Below are 20436 nucleotides of genomic sequence, written 5' to 3'. Positions count from 1 at the left end.
TTTAAGAAGAATATTCCTTATTCCAAAGCAGCTTCTGAATCGTAGCTTCTTAATAAGTTGACATTACCTGTGTTTATGAATTAGAGGACAGTCAGTGAGTTACTACTGAACATGTTCACAGCTTTGATTACTTTTAATGACTCATCCATACTCCTATGACAGCCTTAGAGAAAAACTATGTTTTTCAGAGTCTATCTCGTTCATCTGTTTTTTGTTTTATTTAGAGATAGGGTCTTCCTCTGTTCTCCAGGTTGAAGTGCAGTAGCACAATCATAGCTCCCTGTAACCTCAAACCCCTGGGCTTAAGGGATCCTCCTTGCTCAGCCTCCCTAGTAGGTAGGATTACTGGTATGTATGACTCCTAAGTTTCTTATTTTTTGTTAAGATGGGATCTTGCTATGTTGCCCAGGCTGGCTCAAACTCCTGGCCTCAAGCAGTCCTCCTGCCTCACCTTCCTAAAGCACTGGGAATACAGGCAGGAGCCACTGTACCCAGCCCTCATGCATCCATTTTTAAGTGAACCAACCTGTATTCCTTTGGGGACATTTTCTTAAGTTACAGTATATGCCAGAAAACCTGTCCCATAAAAAAAGCATACATTTAATGTGACCAAAAGAAGCAAGTCCATTCAAATTAGATGTGGAGTCCTAGCTGTGCAGGCAGTGAGAGACCTTCTGTGAGGTCAGGGAGTGGATACTTGTGGAATGGTATTCTTTGAAGGTCCCCACTGGCTTTTTATGTGTCTCCATTCTCTATAGCATTTGATAATGATTTCCTTAACAAACACCTGTGTGTCTAATATGTATCAAACACTGATAAGCCCTGGAGATATAAAACTGAGCAAGACAAAGTAATCACCTTCAAATATTACATAGGAGACCAGCAGTTATAATACAAAGCAAAAATAATTCTTTATCATTATTACTATTGAGACAGGGTCTCACTCTGTTGCCCAGGCTGCAGTGTAGTGGTGTGATCACAGCTCACTGCACCTCTACCTCCCAGGCCCAGGTGGTCCTCTCATTGTAGCCTCCCAAGCAGCTGGGACCACAGGCATGCACCACCACACCTGGCTAATTTTTGTATTTTTTTGTAGAGACAGGGTTTCACCATGTTGCCCAGGCTGGTCTTAAACTTCTGGGCTCAAGGAATCCACCTGCCTTGGCCTCCCAAAGTGTTGGGATTATGGGTGTAGACCACTATGCCAGGCCAAAAAGAATTTTTTTCTGTTTTTTTTTTGAGACATGGTCTCACTCTGTCACCCAGGCTGGAGCACAGTGGCATGATCTTAGCTCACTGCAACCTCTGCCTCCCAGGTTCAAGTGATTCTCGTGCCTCAGCCTCCCAAATAGCTGGGATTACAGGTGCACACCACCATGCCCAGCTAATTTTTTTTGTATTTTTTAGTAGCGATATAGTTTGACCATATTGGCCAGGCTGGTCTTGAACTCCTGACCTCAGGTGATCTGCCCACCTCAGCCTCCCAAAGTGTTAGGATTACAAGCATGAGCCACCACTCCCAGCAATAATTCTTAAGAGGTGTGAGTTGAGAAAGTGCACTTTTAATTTTGTTTAATCATGTCCTACCCAAAACTGACCTTAAGCTTCTGTTTCAAATTTCTTTAGGAGTATTCCATCAGTAACTCTTCTGCCTCCTCCTCTTAGGTTTATTTTTCAACCCTGTTTACTTTTCTTTGGGCTTCATTCCCTGTTGTGCCAGCTAAGAAGTTCAGGAAATACTTGAGTACTTGGTAGGAAGCATGGGCTAGGCACAGATAATGTACTGAATTACCTTGTGTCTGACTTCAAAATTGCCAAATCCACATGAAAGGGAACTGGAGTTGTGTCACGAGTTGGGTCCCATCGTGATAACTGGCCCCAGTCTTTGGAGGTGTATCGGGCAGGAATGCAGAGAAATCATGCATGAAGCAGAAGTTTCTAAGATCTAAAGCTGCTTACAGAATTGTTTTTGGAGATGGAGTCTCTGTCACCCAGGCTGAGGTACAGTGGCACGATCTCAGCTCACAGCAACCTCTGCCTCCAGGATTCAAGCTATTCTCACGCCTCAGCCTCCCAAGTAGCTGGGACTACAGGCGAGCACCACCATGCCTGGCTAATTTTTATATTTTTGGTAGCGACGGAGTTTCACCATGTTGACCAGACTGGTCTCAAACTCCTGACCTTAGGTGATATGCCCACCTTGGTCTCCTAAAGTGCTGGGATTACAGGTGTGATCCACAGAACATTTTTATTTGGAAGTGGCACAGTTTCTTCAACATAAAAAATACATGATCGGCTGGGTGTGGTGGTTCATGCCTGTAATCCCAGCACTTTGGAAGGCCGAGGTAGGTGGATTGCAAGGTCAGGAGATGGAGACCATCCTGGCTAACACGGTGAAACCCCGTCTCTATTAAAAATACAAAAAATTAGCCCGGCGTTGTGGTGTGCACCTGTAGTCCCAGCTACTCGGGAGTCTGAGGTAGGAGAATCACTTGAACCTGGGAGGCGGAGGTTGGAGTGAGCCGAGATCGCGCCACTGCACACCAGCCAGGGCGATAGAGTGATAATCTGTCTCAAATAAATAAATAAAATTTTTAAAAAAAAATTTAAAAAGATCTTTTCAGGCCCCCTCCTCACCTGAAGTTCTCTGGCCCTATTAAAAGACCACCATAGTTTTTGTAGTCTCCCAGGCTCTAAAGACTTTATCAGTCAGGAGAGCCTGTCCAGCTCTCCTTTACAATCATCACTACTATGTTAATCCAGGCTTTCATCACCTAGTACGTGGATTGTTCTATTCGTCTCCTAATTTGAGTCCCTGCCTCCAGCTCTGCTCTCTCTAAGGGGTTCCATATTGCTAGCCTCAAAACATAATCTTTATGTTATTGCATCCCTCCCTGTAATTTTCAGTAACTCTGATCTGCAGAATTGAATTGGAACTCCACAATCCGCATCCAATCCCCGCCTGCATTCACGGTATGGAAAATTCCAGGGTGCCTATTAGCCGGTTTGGCTTCTTCCTCCTTGCTGGAGTATCACCTGTGTTCTTGCAGCTCCAGAGGATAACACCCCTCCTATGTTCCTGAACTATTTCAGGAAGCCCCTGGCCCTGTAGTCTCACCCTCCACACACTTAACAGCCCTTAATTCAACCAAATTTTTGGGCCAGTTTCTGCTGGGCTGCAGTGCAACACTCACTGCCATTTACAGCCTCGATTGCTTTTTACGTTTTCAACTAAATGGATTCCACTGAGGGCTCCTGGGGCTAGGGTCGGGTCTTGTCCCCCTTCAATACATAGATAATGAGTTAGTATTTTCCGTTTTCAGAGACTGGCCGTAGAGCCTGGCTCAAACTGCATAGACCAGAACTTACTGGTCCAGATCTGACCCACTGCGCAATCACAGGGTAGGAGAGGGAGGTCCGGTTAAAACCTATAATCCTGTTTGTAAACGTTCTCCGTGGGTCTGTCTGGGTCTCGGGCTCGGCGCCCCCAGAGCGTGTTTTCGGCGGTGCCCTGCCAGGTCCGCGCCGCTTTTGGCCCTCCGCAGCCGCCGTGCACAGCGCCCGGCTGCGCGCGAGAGCCCTGCCAGAGGACTGGCTCCGGCCGCCGCGCTTGACCCTTGCCCGGGATCCGACGCACAGGTTGGTTCGCCCTGCTGGTCTGGGGTCCCTGGGAGCAGATATTGCGCTGGGGACCCGGAACACTGCTCCTTTCTCGGCAGAGCGCCGAGAGGAGCCCCCTTGCTGCGGAGACCCCCGGCCTGCGCCAGCCCTGCCCGCGGGTCCGGGCGCCGGGGGCCTCCACTACGCCTACCCTTGAATTGGATCCGGCTCTACTGCCCCTGCCGCACGGGAGCCCCCAGCCTGACGAGGGCCTCCCTGTTCAGCGCTGCCTCGCGCCTTCCCATCCGCCTTGGTCCTGACCTGGCCCGGCCAAGCCCGCCCGGTGTCGCTGCGTTTGGGCTGGGCGGGAAGGCCTGTCATTGCTGACCCTGGCGCGCCGCTCTTCGGCGACAGCGGGAAAGAAGCTGTGCTGATCTTCCTCCCTAAGGACTGGGCTGCCAAGGGTAGCTGGTGCCGTCCTGCACGGCAGGTCTGTCCAGCATTTCATTGGTCTCCGCCTCACGCCCCCATGGCCAATCTGACCCCAGGAGGGGCCCTTTTTTGTGAATAGATGCCTCTGAACAATATGAATTAAGAGCCCATTTTTCCCAGTTCCTAGACTGTCCGCGATTAAAACACTTTCTAGAGTTTAGCTGCGACTAGCACAATGGTTAGAAATACGGGATGGTTAGAAATACGGGCTCTTGATGCTGATGGGGGTTCACATCCCGGCCTAGCCAGTTGTCGTCTCTGGAAAATGGGGTAATCGTAGTACTTACCTAATAGGACCACTGAGAGAATTAAATGAGATATGCACAGCTGCTTATCGCAGCTCCTATTTTTGTTATTGGGGATCTTTTCCCAGAAACATTAAGATGGCTGTGACCAGCAGATGGCACTGGTGACTTGGAGTGTTGAGCTGGTAACAGGATACCTGATAGTAGCCACAAGTGTTTAAAAGTCCCTTGGAAATCTTGGCGTAATGGGCAGGCTTAAACTTTCTTCACGCTGGAAAGTACGTTAGAGATTTAGTAATACTATCTCCTGTTTTTGTAGGTGAGACTGATCTGACTGTAGCTTACTCAAGCAGGTCACAGTAGGTCCCAAGCTTTCTCCCTAAGTTCAGTGTAATTTTAAAAAATCCTTTCTACCTCTTTGCTAGCCTGTTGGGATAGGACCTTGAATATACATTGGAATTAGATCAGAAATCACAGAGTTAAAATGGATGTCCAGATTCGAGCTTTTACCATGTGCCAGACGTTCGTTTGGAAAATAGTTACAACATGGTGAACAAAAGCGGACACAGTGCCAGCTCTCGTGGAGCTTGCGTATTAGTGGAAGAGACCGACAATGTCAATGTAAATAAAATATGTCATTATAAATTGCTAGGAAGAAAAAAATTGAGACTTTTTGTGATTGTATAGTTCACTTATTTGGGGAAGTGAGAAGCTGAGCCCAGAAAAATATGATAAGGAGCCAGCCATGTAGAAAGTGAAGGGAAGAGCATTCAGAGTATAGGGAACAGCATTTGCAAAGGCTCTAAGGAAGGAAAATGTCAGGAAATTAAAGGCTAGTGTGGCTCAAGCACAATTAATAAGGAGAAAAGTATCAAAAGATGAAGTTGAAGTGGTAGGCTGGAGCCTTTGGGCAGGGCTCAAAGAAATTTGAATTTTATTCTGTGTGTGATAGAAATCGTTGAAAGATCTTAAGCATGGAATGCCAAAATCCTATGTTTTATTTTAGAAGTTCACTCCTGCTGCTGTGTAAAGAACAAATTGGGTAATGGCTTGAGTAGAAAGGGGGATAGCTAGTTGGGAGACTGTTGTAGTACCCCAGGTGAGAGATGATATCATCAAAAAGGCTGTTGGCAGTGAAAAATAAGAGAAAAGTAGACAGATTAAGATATACTTTGGAGGTAAAATCAGGGAGACTAAATGATGGATTAGAGGAGAATGAGGAAGAAGGAGGGATCAAGAGGGATTTTCAGACTTCTGGGTTGAGCAATTGGGTAGATAGTGGAACCATTTACCAAGATGAAGAAAACTGGAGGAAGAACAGAAGAGATTGTGACTTTGCTCCTTTCTGAAAAAACAACCCAGAAGAGATGGTAGAATAGAGAATTCCATTTTAGATAGACTAAAATGGGAGTTCCCCGCCCCCATTAGGTATCTACTATATCCAAGTGAAATATTTGATTAGAAATTGCATATAAGCGGCTGATCACTTGAGGTCAGAAGTTTGAGACCAGCCTGGCCACCATGGTAAAACCATGTCTCTACTAAAAGTACAAAAATTAGCCAGGCATAGTGGCACATGCCTGTAATCCCAGCCACTCGGGAGGCTGAGGCAGGAGAATCACTTGAACCCGGGAGGCAGAGGTTACAGTGACCTGAGATTGTGGCACTGCACTCCAGCCTGGGCGACAGAGCAAGACTCTGTCTTAAAAAAAAAAGAAGAAGAAGAAGAAGAAGAAGAAATTGCATATAAGAACTTGGAGCTTGGAGGAGAGATTTGTGATAGTGATATAAATTTGGGGATCATCAGCATATGGATGCTATTTAAAGCCAAAGAAATGGACAAAAATCACTGAGAGATTGTCTGGTTTGGTGGTTATCACCACTGGACCTGTGGTAGCCATTGTGGTTGAGTATCTTTTGAGGTTTAAAGCATTACATTTCAGTAATTGGGTGAATGAACTATCTTTAGATCTGCAGATGGTCATGTATTTGTCACTCTGTGTTGCCCTGAAATGCCCTATCCTGTGGTGTAGAAAGACAAACAAGAACTCTTGTCCACAGATGCTCCCTGGATCTGGCTGTTAAGTTTGCTGGTTTCTATTTTCAGTGGGCTGAGGGCCATGTCAGTTTTCTGCCACCTACAGGATAGACCATGAAGCTGAAGGAACTTGAGCGGCCAGCTGTCCAGGCATGGAGCCCAGCCAGCCAATACCCTTTGTATCTGGCCACAGGTATGGTGACACTATGGATTAGGATCCACTGGGAGTACATAGGTTGAGGGGAAACTTAGTATCTAGAATTATTTATTTTGCATCAGAGAAAGCTCTCAGATCATAGAAAGATAGGGTGACTCACAGCATAAGCAAGGGGATATTAGGTGTTTCGGGTGCCTGAGGGCTGCCTAGGGCTATGGCTCAAGGTTATGTACGTCATGTTTTCTTTCTTTCTTTCTTTCTTTTTTTTTGAGGCAGAGTCTCACTCTGTCACCCAGGCTGGAGTGCAGTGGCGCGATCTTGGCTCACTGCAAGCTCCACCTCCCGGGTTCACGCCATTCTCCTGCCTCAGCCTCTCAAGTAGCTGGGACTACAGGTGCCCGCCACCACGCCCGGCTAAATTTTTTTGTATTTTTAGTAGAAACAGAGTTTCACCGTGTTAGCCAGGATGGTCGCAGTCTCCTGACTTTGTGATCCGCCCACCTCGGCGTCCCAAAGTGCTGGGATTACAGGTGTGAGCCACCATGCCTGGTCAATGTTTTCTTGCTTTTGTGGAGTTACCTTTGAGAAAGGGTATACCCAGCCCTCTTCTGTTCCTTCTCGTCTTCACTCCTTAACCCTCTTATACCTGAAATCCATGCATATATTGTTGCTTATACGCTGCCTTTTCTTGTGCCTAGGAACATCTGCCCAACAGCTAGATTCCTCCTTCAGCACAAATGGCACATTGGAAATATTTGAGGTTGATTTCAGGGACCCTTCTCTGGACTTGAAACACAAAGGAGTCCTTTCTGCCTCGAGCAGGTATTGTCTGACCTATACAGGGTAGATCCTGACGAAGATACTGATGAGGAATCCTGGGAGCAGTGTGTGTTTCTCAGGGCTCCTGAGGAGCCAAGTGAGGGAAGAACGAGCTTTGCCAAGTTGGAGAGAAGTTAACTCTGGGCTTATTTTGCAAAAGGATTTAAAAAACAACCACCCCCACCTTTCCGGGCAGCAGCAATAGCAGTGTCAGGCTGAATGCATGTGATAGACATGCCTCAGACAAGCCTGGACCCACGTGTACCTGGCCTGTCTTTGAACCCAGAGATATTGGGTCCTTCCTCCCTTGGCTCTTGTGAAGATAACAACCTTACACAATATCACTCTCTCTGCCAACAAGGAAGAGAACGAATGATCCTCTCCTCATTGCTTTTAGACACTGATTGGTTCTCATGGATTTCATGGCTCTTGCAGGCTTCCAGCGCTAGGTACTATCATTCATTGAGCACATGTATACATGCCAGACCCTGTGCTAGGGGCTGTGTACATTTTATTTATTCCTCATAATAAGTGATAAGTACCATATTTCCATTTTACATAGAAGGGAACTGAAACTCTGAGAAGCTAGGATTTAAGTCAAGGCCTATTTGAGTCCAAAGCCCACCTTCTTTCCATTATTCTGCCCTTCTTCTAAAGATCTTATAAAGGTGGGGCTTACAGTCTGAAGTGATGGTCTCCAAATTTTTATATCATCAGAAAAAATGTGAATATTCATTATACTCAAGGTATATATTCAATATAAATGTATACATGTATTACTATACTGTTTTTGTTTTTGTTTTTGTTTGGAACAGGATCTCACTCTGTCACCCAGGCTGGATTGCAGTGGCACAATCGGCTCACTGCAACCACCTCCTGGGCTCAAGCAATCCTCCCACCTCAGTCCCCTGAGTAGCTGGGACTGCAGGCACATGCCACCACACCCAGCTAATTTTTTATATTTTTAGAAGAGATGGGGTTTTGCCATGTTGCCCAGGCTGGTCTTAAACTCCTGAGCCCAAGCGATCAGCCCGCTTGGCCTCCCAAAGTGCTGGGACTACAGGTGTGAGCCACTGAGCCAGCTGGCTCTACTATTTTTTATTTATTTATTTTTTGAGACGGAGTCTCACTTTCTCGCCCAGTCTGGAGTGCAGTGGTGCAATCTCAGATCACTGCAACCTCCGTCTCCCAGGTTCAAGCGATTCTCCCGCCTCGGCCTCCTGAGTAGCTGGGACTGCAGGTGCGCGCCACCACACCTGGCTAATTTTTTTTTATACTATCAATAACGTGTAATTTCTATTATTTTTTTTTATATTCGAGGTTACTGGTCTAGAAGGCAACATTCCATCTGAAGATTGATGAACTCCTTGTGCATTTCTTGGTCCCGCTAAGAGAGTTAAAGTATTTAGGCGGAAGTACCCTCTTTCTTTTCATAGTTAAAACCTCATAAGGAAAAGTTAGTTGTTGTTTGCCCTTTCTTGAGCTCCTGCATCACTTTATGACAGCATCTCTTATTTTGCAGGTTTTTTTTTTTTTAACATCTCTTTGTATTTCCAGTACCTGTATCCTTTGAAGAGCAGGCACTTGAGGATTTACTGATGATGATTAGATATTCTTAGCCCCTAACCAAGCATTTCAGAAGGGGCCCCTCAAAGGGGTGAGCTAATTCAAGATGTTTATATGCTGGAGCTTAAAAAAGGGGTTCAACCTGAGAAAGCTAATAGGAAAAGGAAAAAGGGTGAGGGGGCACTAGGCAACGGTCCTAATCCTCAACAAGCAAAGCAACAGCTTCAGCATAGTAGTAGCTCCTTAGGGTCAAGGGTCCTTAAGAAAGAGGCAGTATAATCTTACGAACTGAATTTTGAGATCCATGTGGGTAGAGATTTTAATGGTTTTTTGTTTTGTTTTGTTTTTTTTCTGGAGATAAAGTTTCACTCTGTCACCCAGACTGGAGTGCAGTGGCTCAATCTTGGCTCATTGCAACCTCCACCTCCTGCGTTCAAGCAATTCTTCTGCCTCAGCCTCCCGAGTACCTGGGATTACAGGTGCATGCCACCATGCCCAGCTAATTTTTGTATTATTAGTAGAGATGGGGTTTCACCATGTTAACCAGGCTGGTCTTGAACTCCTGACCTCAGGTTATCTAATCACCTCAGCCTCCCAAAGTGCTGGGATTACAGGCATGAACCACCATGCCTGGCCGAGATTTTAATGTTTTACTCATTGCTCTATCTCCAGCACTTAGAGCAGTGCCTGGCGTTATATTTAATAAATATTTGTATTTAATAAATATTTGTTATATGAATGAGTGATATTATAAACTTTTGGGTTACCAGCCAGGTGTGGTGGCTCACGCCTGTAATCCTAGCACTTTGGGAGGCTGAGATGTGTTGGGGGCCGCACCGGGGGTGGTGGAGAATGAAAGAACACACACAAAGACAAAGACACACAGAGAACATGGCGGCCGCACTCAGAGCCTCCGCCTCACTTTATTTATACTCCATAAACCTCAGGTCAGCAGAAAGAATGCAATGCAAAACAAACTTTCTTTTCCCACATGTAACCTTCTACTCAGTACCTTGTTTCTATATTCTTTCTTATCTACCCGCCTTCTTGGCGCCTACGGGAGTTCATTAAAAGTTCAGTTGGAGATACTGTCCTTGAGCCCTATCTATTCTCAGCATACTGTTTTCAAAGGCCCCTGCATTTCCCCCCTTTTAATTTTGTTTTGCCTCAATCCTAAAAAGGTAGCCCATATTTGTTCCTGTGTTTTCTTTTGTTTTTGGTGGCGAAGGAGGGAGCATCGAATCACCAAAAGAAGTAGACCCAAACCAAGTGCCCAAAGCAATATACTTCCAGAGATTGTAGAAATCCATGTTTTTATCTGAGTCCATGGGTTAAAGGCAGCAAGGCACTGCCCCAGCTCCTGCAAGGTTACAGTTCCAGACAGCACATGCAATTGTTGTCGAAATGCTTCGGAAATGTTCTGAGTGAGCTCTTGAATGTCCAAACTAATATTTTTATGGCCAATTAATAATTTTCAGATTACAGTCCAATTTTGAGAGATGTTAAAAGGCACAGGCATTACACAAAATTGAGTGGAATTCCAATCACATTGTAATGTTACCCGAGTACTGAGTACAGTGAGCTGATCTCCAAGCCATGTCAACGCTTGCTCCATGTTGTCCAATCTTTCAGCAAGTTGAGAATCAATGTTTCGTTGTTGAAGCCATAACCGGTGAGATTGTTCATGCCATTGCTGCACAAATTCAGCATTTTGTATGCTTTGATGAAGAGCGAGCCCTGCTACAGCCGCAGTGGAGGCAATAGCAACAAGACTCATCACCGAGGCAATTATAAGTCCAAGGGCACGGAGGGTTCGCTGAAGAGAAGTCCAAATATAAGTTTCAAGAGGTGATGCCCCCCACGGTCGCGTAAGATTAACAGGTAGCCAAATTTCCTTACGAGCCCTGAGGATATAAATATCCCCAGCAAAGTTGTGCCACCAAGAATGATTGAGGCAAGACAAAAATGTACACGTATTGTACAATTAACAATTCCCGTATTATTATCCCATATCAAATTCCCTGCTAATAATAGGTAGGGCTTACGGACACAAGCAATAATATATCGAGAGGTATTCCGATATAACTGAATATGAAAGGAATTAGTTGGGTTAGAAAGATTAAGAGACATATTCCCCACAAAAGTGCTAATGGCATCGCCTGCAGCTAACAACTTCCAAAGATGACTCTGTACTTAGGCCTCCTTCACACCATACCAAGGTTTCATTATTGTTAGCAGCAATACTTTTATTTACCCGGTGCCATTTCAAAGGTATGTGACTAAATTTTATTTGAAAATCACCGTGCACACTTCAATCAGTTATTTGCATCCCATTGTATTCTAATAAAATCCGGGTTTTATTTCCCCGACATAGTTGCCACTCCAGCACCTCAATATTAGGAGAAACCTCTGGAATAGGACAAAAAGGTAAAGAACTAGGAATAGTTTCATTATTATATACAGTATGATTATAATAACAGTATTAGCAGCCACATAACTATGATTATAGCGAACAACCCAGGCTTCATACGATTTTCGGAGACAATGAGAACTATTTCCCATGCATATTGGAAGTTCTTCCACTCCAAATTGGTATGTGTTGTTTATAATTCCCGTTTCCCGTTCTATATTATCCTTGTCTATATAGGGGGACGGCATTCAAGTAGTGTCATTGGTGAAAACCTTAATTTCCGCCTCTCCCCAGGCGACTCCCAGATACAAGGGTGGAAAGGGAATATAAGTGCAATATTCATACAAAGTCTCACTAAGGGAAATAAGTCCCCCGCTGAGGCACATCCAACAAAGGAAGAAATGCATGCTGAATCCAGTTTTCTTTTCAACAGGGTTTCAATCATCTTGTAGGAAACCACTCAGGTCCGCTCCCTGTAAGGACAAGAGCATAGCCCCGTTCCTGTTTTAGAACTTGCCCTTGAACATACTTACCTTCTTCATTAGGATACCAAATCTTTAAATTGTCAGCGGGGACTATCACCGAGAGAGGTGAAGAAAGATGGGTTATGACAGCGGAGTCTTGCAATTGTCTCCATTGATTCAAAAAATAATTCAAGTAAAAAGAACCTTCAAAATCAAAAAAATTAAGGTAGAAAGGCTAACCTTCAAAAAAATGTGGTTTTTTGGGGGGCTCATTTCCCCCTTTTTATTTTAATAGTTGAGTTTTTAAAGTTAAATTTGCGCGCTCAATGATGGCTTGACCTTGACTGTTGCCCGGGATCCCGGTGATATGTCGAATATTGTATTGCTGTAAGAAAACTTGTAATTTATGAGAGACATAGGCAGGGGCATTATCAGTTTTAAGTATAAAAGGAATGCCCATAATGGCAAAACAAGCTAAGAGATGTGTAATAACAGAATCAGCTTTCTCAGATGGCAACGGAGTGGCCCATTGAAAATGAGAAAAAGTATTAATGGTATGATGAACATACTTTAATCGTCCAAAAGAAGGAATATGTATAACATCCATTTGTCAAATTTGATTAACTTGAGTACCTCTCAGGTTAACTCCAGGATGGAAGGATGGAATGCTCAAAGGAGCACAGAAAGGACAAGCTCAAATAAGAGAACAAGCTTATTTATGAGTTAAATGAAACCGTCATTGAAGGCCAGAACTATTAGTGTGATGTAGAGCATGTTCTTGTTCTGCAGCCTGCAAGTGGCCAATTAGAAGTGAATCAATCTGAGTATTTCCATGAACTAATGGTCCAGGCAGTTGAGAATGAGAACGAAGATGAGTGATGAATAAAGGAGCTCGACGTTGGCTCAAAGTAGAAAATAACAAGGAAAAGAGTTTTTGAAGAGAAGAAGTAGCACAAAGAGGTAAAGTGGCCTGAGAAATATAAGAAGTAACATAAACAGCATATTGAGAATCACTAACAATATTACAACCAGTAGTAGGGAAATTAAGTAAGACCATGAGAATAGTAAACAATTCTCCCTGTTGCACCGAGGGATAAGGATAAACTGTAACTCAAGATTGATGAAGCTTCTTGCCAAGAATCAGAAGTTGCAAGAAGATAAATGATCTGACTATGAGTGAATTGAGAGATAATTAAGGAAGGATCTCCTCCCCAAAGTTGTCGACAGTGATGCCGTCCTTTGATGATCAGTTCAGCTAAACGATCGATATAAGTAGCCAAGTGTTTAGATGTTTTATTGGACAAAAAGATCCATTTTAGCGGCTGATTGGTCTGATGAATCATTCCTGTAGGAGAATGTAAAGTATGAAATAAACAAAGGGAAAGGGGAACATCGGGAAGGATATAATGTAAATGAGCCTTTTGAAGTTGCTCTTCCACAAGCTGGAGTTTCTGTAAAGCCAAAGGAGTTAAATGACGTGAGCTGTCCAAGTGACTGTCTCCTTCTAGAATAGAAAAAAGATGTTGTAACTGAATAAAGAAAAAACAATTTTTGAGATCTATGACCATTAATTTTTAACTTTGTGGGATAAGGGCAGGATTAGGAAGACCAGGCTGTAAACTTTCCCTAGGTTTAATGTAAACATTTATAGTTTTAAGACAAGACAAAGACGGGAATTCCATGCATAAATACGTGGCTTTATATTCCTCTCGGCCATTTGTTTTTTGACTTACTCTTTTAGAGTCCTAAGTATTTCTTTAAATAATGGTCACTGTTTCACATAAATAGGAGTGGTGGCTATGAGTTTAAAGGATTGTAGCCCATTTTGAACATCATATCTTTGGCAGCTGAGGAAATATGAGGAATGTTTAAAAAAGCAGCAAATTGTTGTGAAAGATCTTGTTCCCAAAAATTAATATTGATAGGAACAATATAAAAATAAAAAAAAAACACTTGACCTTGTTAACCTTTAGGACCGACACAAGTTAAAGGTTCTACGTCTTGATAAACCACAGAAGCAGCACCCAAGCCAGTGAGTATAACTGCAACTTGTCTTTTTTCCTATTGTATAGGCCTCTAATTTAAACAAATAATAGACATATTTACCACCGTGTCAATTAACCCTTTAAAAACTATTTCATTAATGTGCAATGAACATAAGGGCTTTTGATTAGAAACTAAAGTTTCCCAAAAAACAGTTTTTTCTGTGCTACCAAACCCTCCCTATTGAGAATACATTCCCCTGCCTCTAGGCATATAAATTGTGAGACTTAAAACATAATAAGACTTTTATTAGTAACATTATGTCCTTTTGGCAAAGGGCCACACTCGCTAATAGCTAATTTATATACTCCTCTATTAGGAGACAAAGTATAAGGCTGAGTAATAACTAAGTCAGCAGCGGCGCTCTGCTTAGTTGCCACATAAAGCTGAGAAACTGGGGTAAGGTGTGGGATCCTTAAAGAGGACTTGAATTTATTCCTTGATGTTGTAGGCCATTGCTCACTGGGTATTGTATACAGATTTAGTCAATAACAAATATTTGTAAACAAATAAGGTGATTACAGGTACAGAAATTCAGTTCGTAGTTTACTATTCAATAGAGTATCTGCTTTGTAAAAGATGGTGGACCACAAAATACTCAACGGATTTTGGTTTTCAAAACACAATGATGCTATCCAAGGCTAAATGGATACTTGAAATTGGGATTGGATCTGGTGCTGAGATACAACTTTTACTTAGTTATTGATTTTTCTTTCCTCCGATTATTCCAAGGAGGGTGACTACCATTTTTGTACTTTATAGAGCAGTCTAGAGGAAAGGGTTAAGCATGTAAGCTCTGGGGACAGAAAGTCATATTTTCAAAATATAATAGCTATATGACCTTGGATACATTTATAAAACTGTCTTAACTCTGTTTTCCTGTCTACAAAATGGTAATAATTATAAAATTTGTCAGTCTTAAAGGGATGTTGGAAGAACTAAATGCAAGTGAAGATTTTTTCACAGTAGTAGACACACAGTAAGTACTCAGTATACTATGGCTATTATTACTGTTATTATTGTTAATATTACGTCTATTAATTTTAGCTATTTAATGTAACAAGTGCAGAACCATAATCTCACATCCTTCAGAGTCATGCTGATCTTGTATTTTTTGGTCCTTGGACTAGTTTAGTGATTTATTACAAGAAACCTAGTTAGTTTGTGCATTCTTTTCCTTTCTTATATTTCTCATTTGTAAAGACTGATAAACCAACTACACTTTCAGACCTGGTGACATAAATTGTTGGGGCCCCAAGCCTGTGGGCCCCGGCTCCCATTTCCCAGGAGAGGAGACAGTAAATTTCCACTTTTATCAGTTTTGAAATGACATTTATTTGTCCAATGTCGACCTTTACCACAACATTTGTACACCTCTGAAGGCAGCTTTCTGCCTTGAGGGATAAAAGTGTTCAATTTTTATGACATTCTTTTTTGAAATGTCCAGGTTTACCACACTGAAAGCAAACACCTTGTTTGTTATTTCCTTTTAAGGCTTTAGACAAAGCTCCAGCAAATAATTGAGCATTATAAATAGCCCCTCCAACACTAACACAAGTTTTAATATATTTATCTAAATTGGCCCCATTGGCCTTTAATGATTTTAACAAGTTTTTGACAGTCAGCATAAGCATTTTTAAAAGACAACGTTTGTAACAAAATTTTTGAAGCAAGGTCAGCACCCACAATTTTCAAGACAGCATCCTGAAGACGGGCTACGAAATCTGAATATTGTTCATTTGTGCCCTGTAAAATCTTCACAGAGGAAAGGGAAGATTTTCCTGTTATCTCTACCTTATTTTAGGCCCTTAAAAACAAAGTCTTGATTTAAGTAAGGGCAACATCTTCTAGACCAGCCTGAGCACTAAGAGTAGCATATTGGCCCGTGCCTGTGAGTTGTTCCTCAGTGGCTCCTGGGGGATCACACATAACATTTTTTCTAGCCTGTACATGCGCCTTGTTCATTTACCAGCTGTGCAATTGTAACCACTGAGAACGATCAAGAAAAACCTTCCCCAAAGTCTTCCAGTCTATAGAAATTATCAAATTTTCTGATGAAAAAATATCAAGAAGACCAAGGATAGGGGTTCATAGTTAGAAATGGCAGCTTTCATTTCTTTTTAAAAATTTAATTTGTAAGGCATTAAATTGGACATTATTGCCACCATTTGAAAACTAAGCATTAGGAGCAAAAGAAGCACAAATAATTGGGAACAGATCCAGCTCCTTAAAATTTTTTTTTTTTTTTTTTTACGAGACATTTTTTTTTTTTAATTCACAAAATGATACATGTTAACTCTAAGCTGGAAAACACGGATCACTAAGTGATTTTGTGCGAAGCAAACAACAAAATCATTAACACAGAAGTTATACCAAAAATGCAAAGGAGCCTTCCCACCTCTGCACAAAACAATAAAAGCCCAAAAGTTGTTAGGCTGAAACATTTCAAAGTAAATTATTTTATGACCTCAAGAAAAAGATCATATCAAAGCTATTTTATCAGTTCCAGGAAAGTTTCCAAAATGTTTAATCAAGTCAGCATAAAAAGGATACCAAAATCTAGGAGAAAGCGCGTAATAAAATAAAATGCTGCAAAACACAGTTCATCCTCAGTTATATCAGTGAAATATCCTAAATTAAAGACTTGCCGATAGAATGCAGCAAAAACAGAGACAGAGCAAGAAAGGACGCCGAGCAGGAGCCCGAGGTTCACGGTAAGAAAACAAGTGGCTGAGCAGCTGGAGAGAAAGCAGCCCGGGGGATTCGGCCACGTGACGTGCGGTCGACCCTGCGGCAGGGACCCGCCAGGCTGCCCGCCCCTCAGCGCCTCAGTCCCTCAGCCCCCTCAGCCGTCTCAGCCTGTTGGGGGCACTGAGAAAACTTTGCCAAACAAAGGTAAAGATAAGGAAGCCCGGGGGTTGGAGGCACTGGAAAATTCTCTTTTAACAGGGCAGAAGGAAAAGAAACAGGGAAAGCTCACAAAGGTGAATTAGAAGAATGTATCTGTAATATTTGTTGAAGCATTTCCATAATACACTGCATGTCAGAATTTCCCTTAGAAGAAGGAAGAGCTGGCTTTTTCTCTTCTCCCCCTTTTGCTACCCTGGCACAAATGGGCTCCATTTCAGATTTATTTTATTTTATTTTATTTTTCCAAATCCTCAGATACCTTTCCTCCTGTGGCTACATTACCACACTCCGAATCAGTCTCAAGTAACTCTAATGTCTGAGTGATAGAGTGACACAAGGTCCACAATTTTAGAGGCATAATATCCCCTAACTGGAGAGCTCTAAGCAAAGCTTTTACTACCTGTAACCATTTTTTCCGATTCAGCTGCACTTTAGTCTGATACTGAAACCAGTAACAATGTTATTCAACATGGGCAAACAATCGCTTCAAAGTCTTTTTCTTTCACTTCTACTCCCATAGACAGCAACAGTCCTTGAAACAGCCATAAATATTCTGAGGCCAGAGAGATGGAATTCCCATAATGAAAGCTTAAGAAGGTTCCCCTTAACAATATCTGAGCCTTACCTGCTCCTAGGGGGTTCCCCTTCTTGTTCTCCCCTACTCACCCATGCTGAACCCTGCTCGCTGCGCCACTTGTTGGGGGCCGCACCGGGGGTGGTGGAGAATGAAAGAACACACACAAAGACAAAGACACACAGAGAACATGGCGGCCGCACTCAGAGCCTCCGCCTCACTTTATTTATACTCCATAAACCTCAGGTCAGCAGAAAGAATGCAATGCAAAACAAACTTTCTTTTCCCACATGTAACCTTCTACTCAGTACCTTGTTTCTATATTCTTTCTTATCTACCCGCCTTCTTGGCGCCTACGGGAGTTCATTAAAAGTTCAGTTGGAGATACTGTCCTTGAGCCCTATCTATTCTCAGCATACTGTTTTCAAAGGCCCCTGCAGAGATGGGCGGATTGCTTGAGGCCAGGAGTTCAAGACCAGCCTGGCCAACATGGTGAAACCCCCTCTGTACTAAAAATACAAAAATCAGCTGGGCGTGGTGGCACACACCTGTAATCCCAGCTATTCGGGAGTCTGAGGCACCAGAATCGCTTGCACATGGGAGGCAGAGGTTACAATGAGCTGAGTACCACTGCACTCCAGCCTGGGCAACAGAGCAAGACCCTGCCTCAAAAAAATGAAGAAGAAGAAACTTCTGGGTTACCAGACAGCATTCAAATCCAGCACTTCAGTTACAGTTAGTCTTCAGTTAGTCTTAGTGTCTTAAGAGTTTTTCAAGCTGTTAGTTTGAATTTGGGAGTCATGAACTTTACCTCATACTCCTACTCCACTCTGTAGGAATTTGGGGCCAGTAACCAAAATAAATAGTACAGTTAACCCTATTGATAATATTTAATCTCTGCTTTCTTTTCCCACCTCTATAACTGTGTTGGAAGATTGAATCACATTTCCAACGACCTAAATCCCAAAGGGATTACCTTTGACACAGCCCTGTTGGGGCCTTTCTGAAGCAATCATCTTAGACACCCCAGGGTCTAAGACACCCACTTCATTCTGTTCCAGTCTAGGTTAGGTCACATGCTCAACAGTCAGTATCATAAACTATTGACCAGGATGATCAGGGAAGATAGAGGGCCGCTCATCCTTTGCTTTCTGTCTTCCTCTCTCTTTTTTTCTGTGTCTTCTTCTGCATAGTGTGGCATAAGGCACAGTTGTGTGGGGCTGTAGCATTGGCCATAATACTAATAGAGCTGTGTGACTTGGGCAAATCAAGTCAGTTATCTCAGGTTCCTTCACTTATGTATAGAGAAGAGATTGTACAAGATGACTTCTAAGAAACTAGCTGAGATCTGAATTCAGGTTTCATGTTCAGTCTCTTATTCCCTTTTATTTTCTAGTAGTCTTCCTCCTTTTTCCATTTTTAAACCTCTTCCTGTATCTCTTTGTTATCAACTAAACATATACCTTTCAAAATCTTCCTCATTCTCTGCCTGCCCTTTTCTCCAAACCCATGCCTCAACCAAATTTGGATCCTGAAGATCCCCTTATCCTCAATCTATGATGCCACAGAGAAATATTATCTACCTAGAAATATTTGACTGAAAGAAAAATGTTCTGAAACACTGGTATGGGAGATGAGGGACAGCATCAGCTATAAATAGACTGAAGAGAGTACATGGATAAATGCCTCTGGATGCAGTCAGAATCAATATGGATTAGCATGTGCAGTGAAGCAAACAGTGTTTGGTTTGTTAGATGAATTTCACTCAAAAAGAAAGTTTTCTGGGAGAATATCACACTGTTTTATATCATTGACTGAGGACATAGCTGCTGTGGGTAAATGAGGTGAGAGGCCAGAGTGTGGTCTGCTGTACCTTACCTCTCTATACACTGAGTTTCTAGCTCTCTGGAGTGGCCCCCATAGCCTCTGGAAGAACCATTGTCAAGTAACATGGAGAAAGTAGAGGATCTATCTTCTGTCATTCTACCTTTATCTCAATTCTAGCTACTTGGGGAGCACTGTGTCCTCTCTTTGAGGGCCTTCTGTAAGGGACAATGTCAAGCAGAAAAAAAATCATTTGTGTACTTCTCTGTTTTCCTTTTCTCGAGACTTGCTTTCTTTCTAGAGGCATTAAGATAGTAGAGCATGGGTTAGTTGTTGGAGAGACCTGAGTTTATATCCCAGCTCTGCTACTTGCTGTCCTCTTGGACACTTTATCTAACTTCTCTAAACTTTTTTTTTCTACTGTAAACTGAGAATTCATAGTAGATGTGTAGTAGTTTGTTGTATAATAGGCATTCAGAGAAGTAGCTTGCCTCTCAAACAGCCAATGCTCCATTCATTCTCCAGCTTGGAGTACTGCCTTAACCACTCTGTTTGACTTCTAGGGAAGCTTGAGCTTCCCACATTATTTTGGCTTGAATGTGGACAAACTCTTTTCACTTTAGTTCACTAACATGAAGCTGGGATTTTTTATTTTAAAGAAACTTAATAAGAAAATGAAAGAATCAAAACCAAAGGAATGAATAAATCATGGAAACAATTTATACAGCAGATATTTCTTTCTTTTTTTAAAAAAAAATAGACATAGGGTCTTGCTATATTGACCAGGCTGGCTTCCATCTCCTGGGCACAAGTGATCCTCCTGCCCCAGCCTCCTGAGTAGCTGGGATTATAGATGTGAGCCACTGTGCCCAGCTAGACCACCTTTTTGTTTTTTAACTTTTTGTTTTTAAAAAATCCAAACTTACCAGAAAGTTGCGGAGTAGTACACACCCATCCATCTCTTGTTCCGTTTTCATTTGCAGAGTAGAGATGATGGTCACTCCCTGAGCACCCTGAACCATCAAGTCGCCTTCCTCGCGTAACTTCACCTAGGTGTTAAGCCCATTCGCCCAGGTTGCTCTCTATCACACCCTATTCAGGCGCCAGCTTTACCCTCACTAGTGAGGTGGTTAACCACAGAAATGTGCTTTCCACATGCATACAGAAAATCATTTTGTCACACCCTGTGTGTGACAAACTGAAGTAACTGCCACTCTGAAGTAACTGCCCTCTTCTCCAACCCTTTGGTGACTCCCCCTTGAGGTCTCAGGTGCCTTTTACTCTGCTCTGTGTG

General features: G+C 42.7%; 1 protein-coding gene and 1 long non-coding RNA gene across 17 annotated transcripts in view; one reads left to right on the top strand and one right to left on the bottom strand.

Annotated features, from left to right (window-relative positions):
• The first annotated feature begins 3437 nt into the window (after positions 1–3437).
• Positions 3438–20436, top strand: part of SEC31B (SEC31 homolog B, COPII coat complex component) — a 42231-nt gene continuing 25232 nt past the window's right edge. For 3 of the 16 annotated variants that reach the window (XM_038009456.2, XM_038009454.2, XM_073019265.1), the window contains exons 1-3: positions 3445–3639; positions 6445–6568; positions 7231–7354. In XM_038009456.2, coding sequence (XP_037865384.2) covers positions 6490–6568; positions 7231–7354 — 203 coding nt within the window. In that variant the 5' untranslated portion in view covers positions 3445–3639; positions 6445–6489. Of the gene's footprint in view, positions 3640–6398; positions 6569–7230; positions 7355–16078; positions 16549–20436 lie in introns of those variants that run through there. The other 13 variants (XM_007963847.3, XM_007963846.3, XM_073019272.1 and 10 more) reach the window with 11 other exon arrangements.
• On the bottom strand, positions 10403–20080 carry LOC140712421 (uncharacterized). Its single transcript, XR_012094032.1, has 2 exons — positions 17411–20080; positions 10403–11800 (listed from the first exon to the last, which is right to left on the bottom strand). It is a non-coding gene; the product is annotated as an uncharacterized lncRNA (long non-coding RNA).

Source organism: Chlorocebus sabaeus, chromosome 9 (assembly GCF_047675955.1).
Source record: "Chlorocebus sabaeus isolate Y175 chromosome 9, mChlSab1.0.hap1, whole genome shotgun sequence".
In the NCBI taxonomy this organism is placed as follows: Eukaryota; Metazoa; Chordata; class Mammalia; order Primates; family Cercopithecidae; genus Chlorocebus; species Chlorocebus sabaeus.
This window is presented reverse-complemented; position numbering and strand designations above follow the sequence as displayed.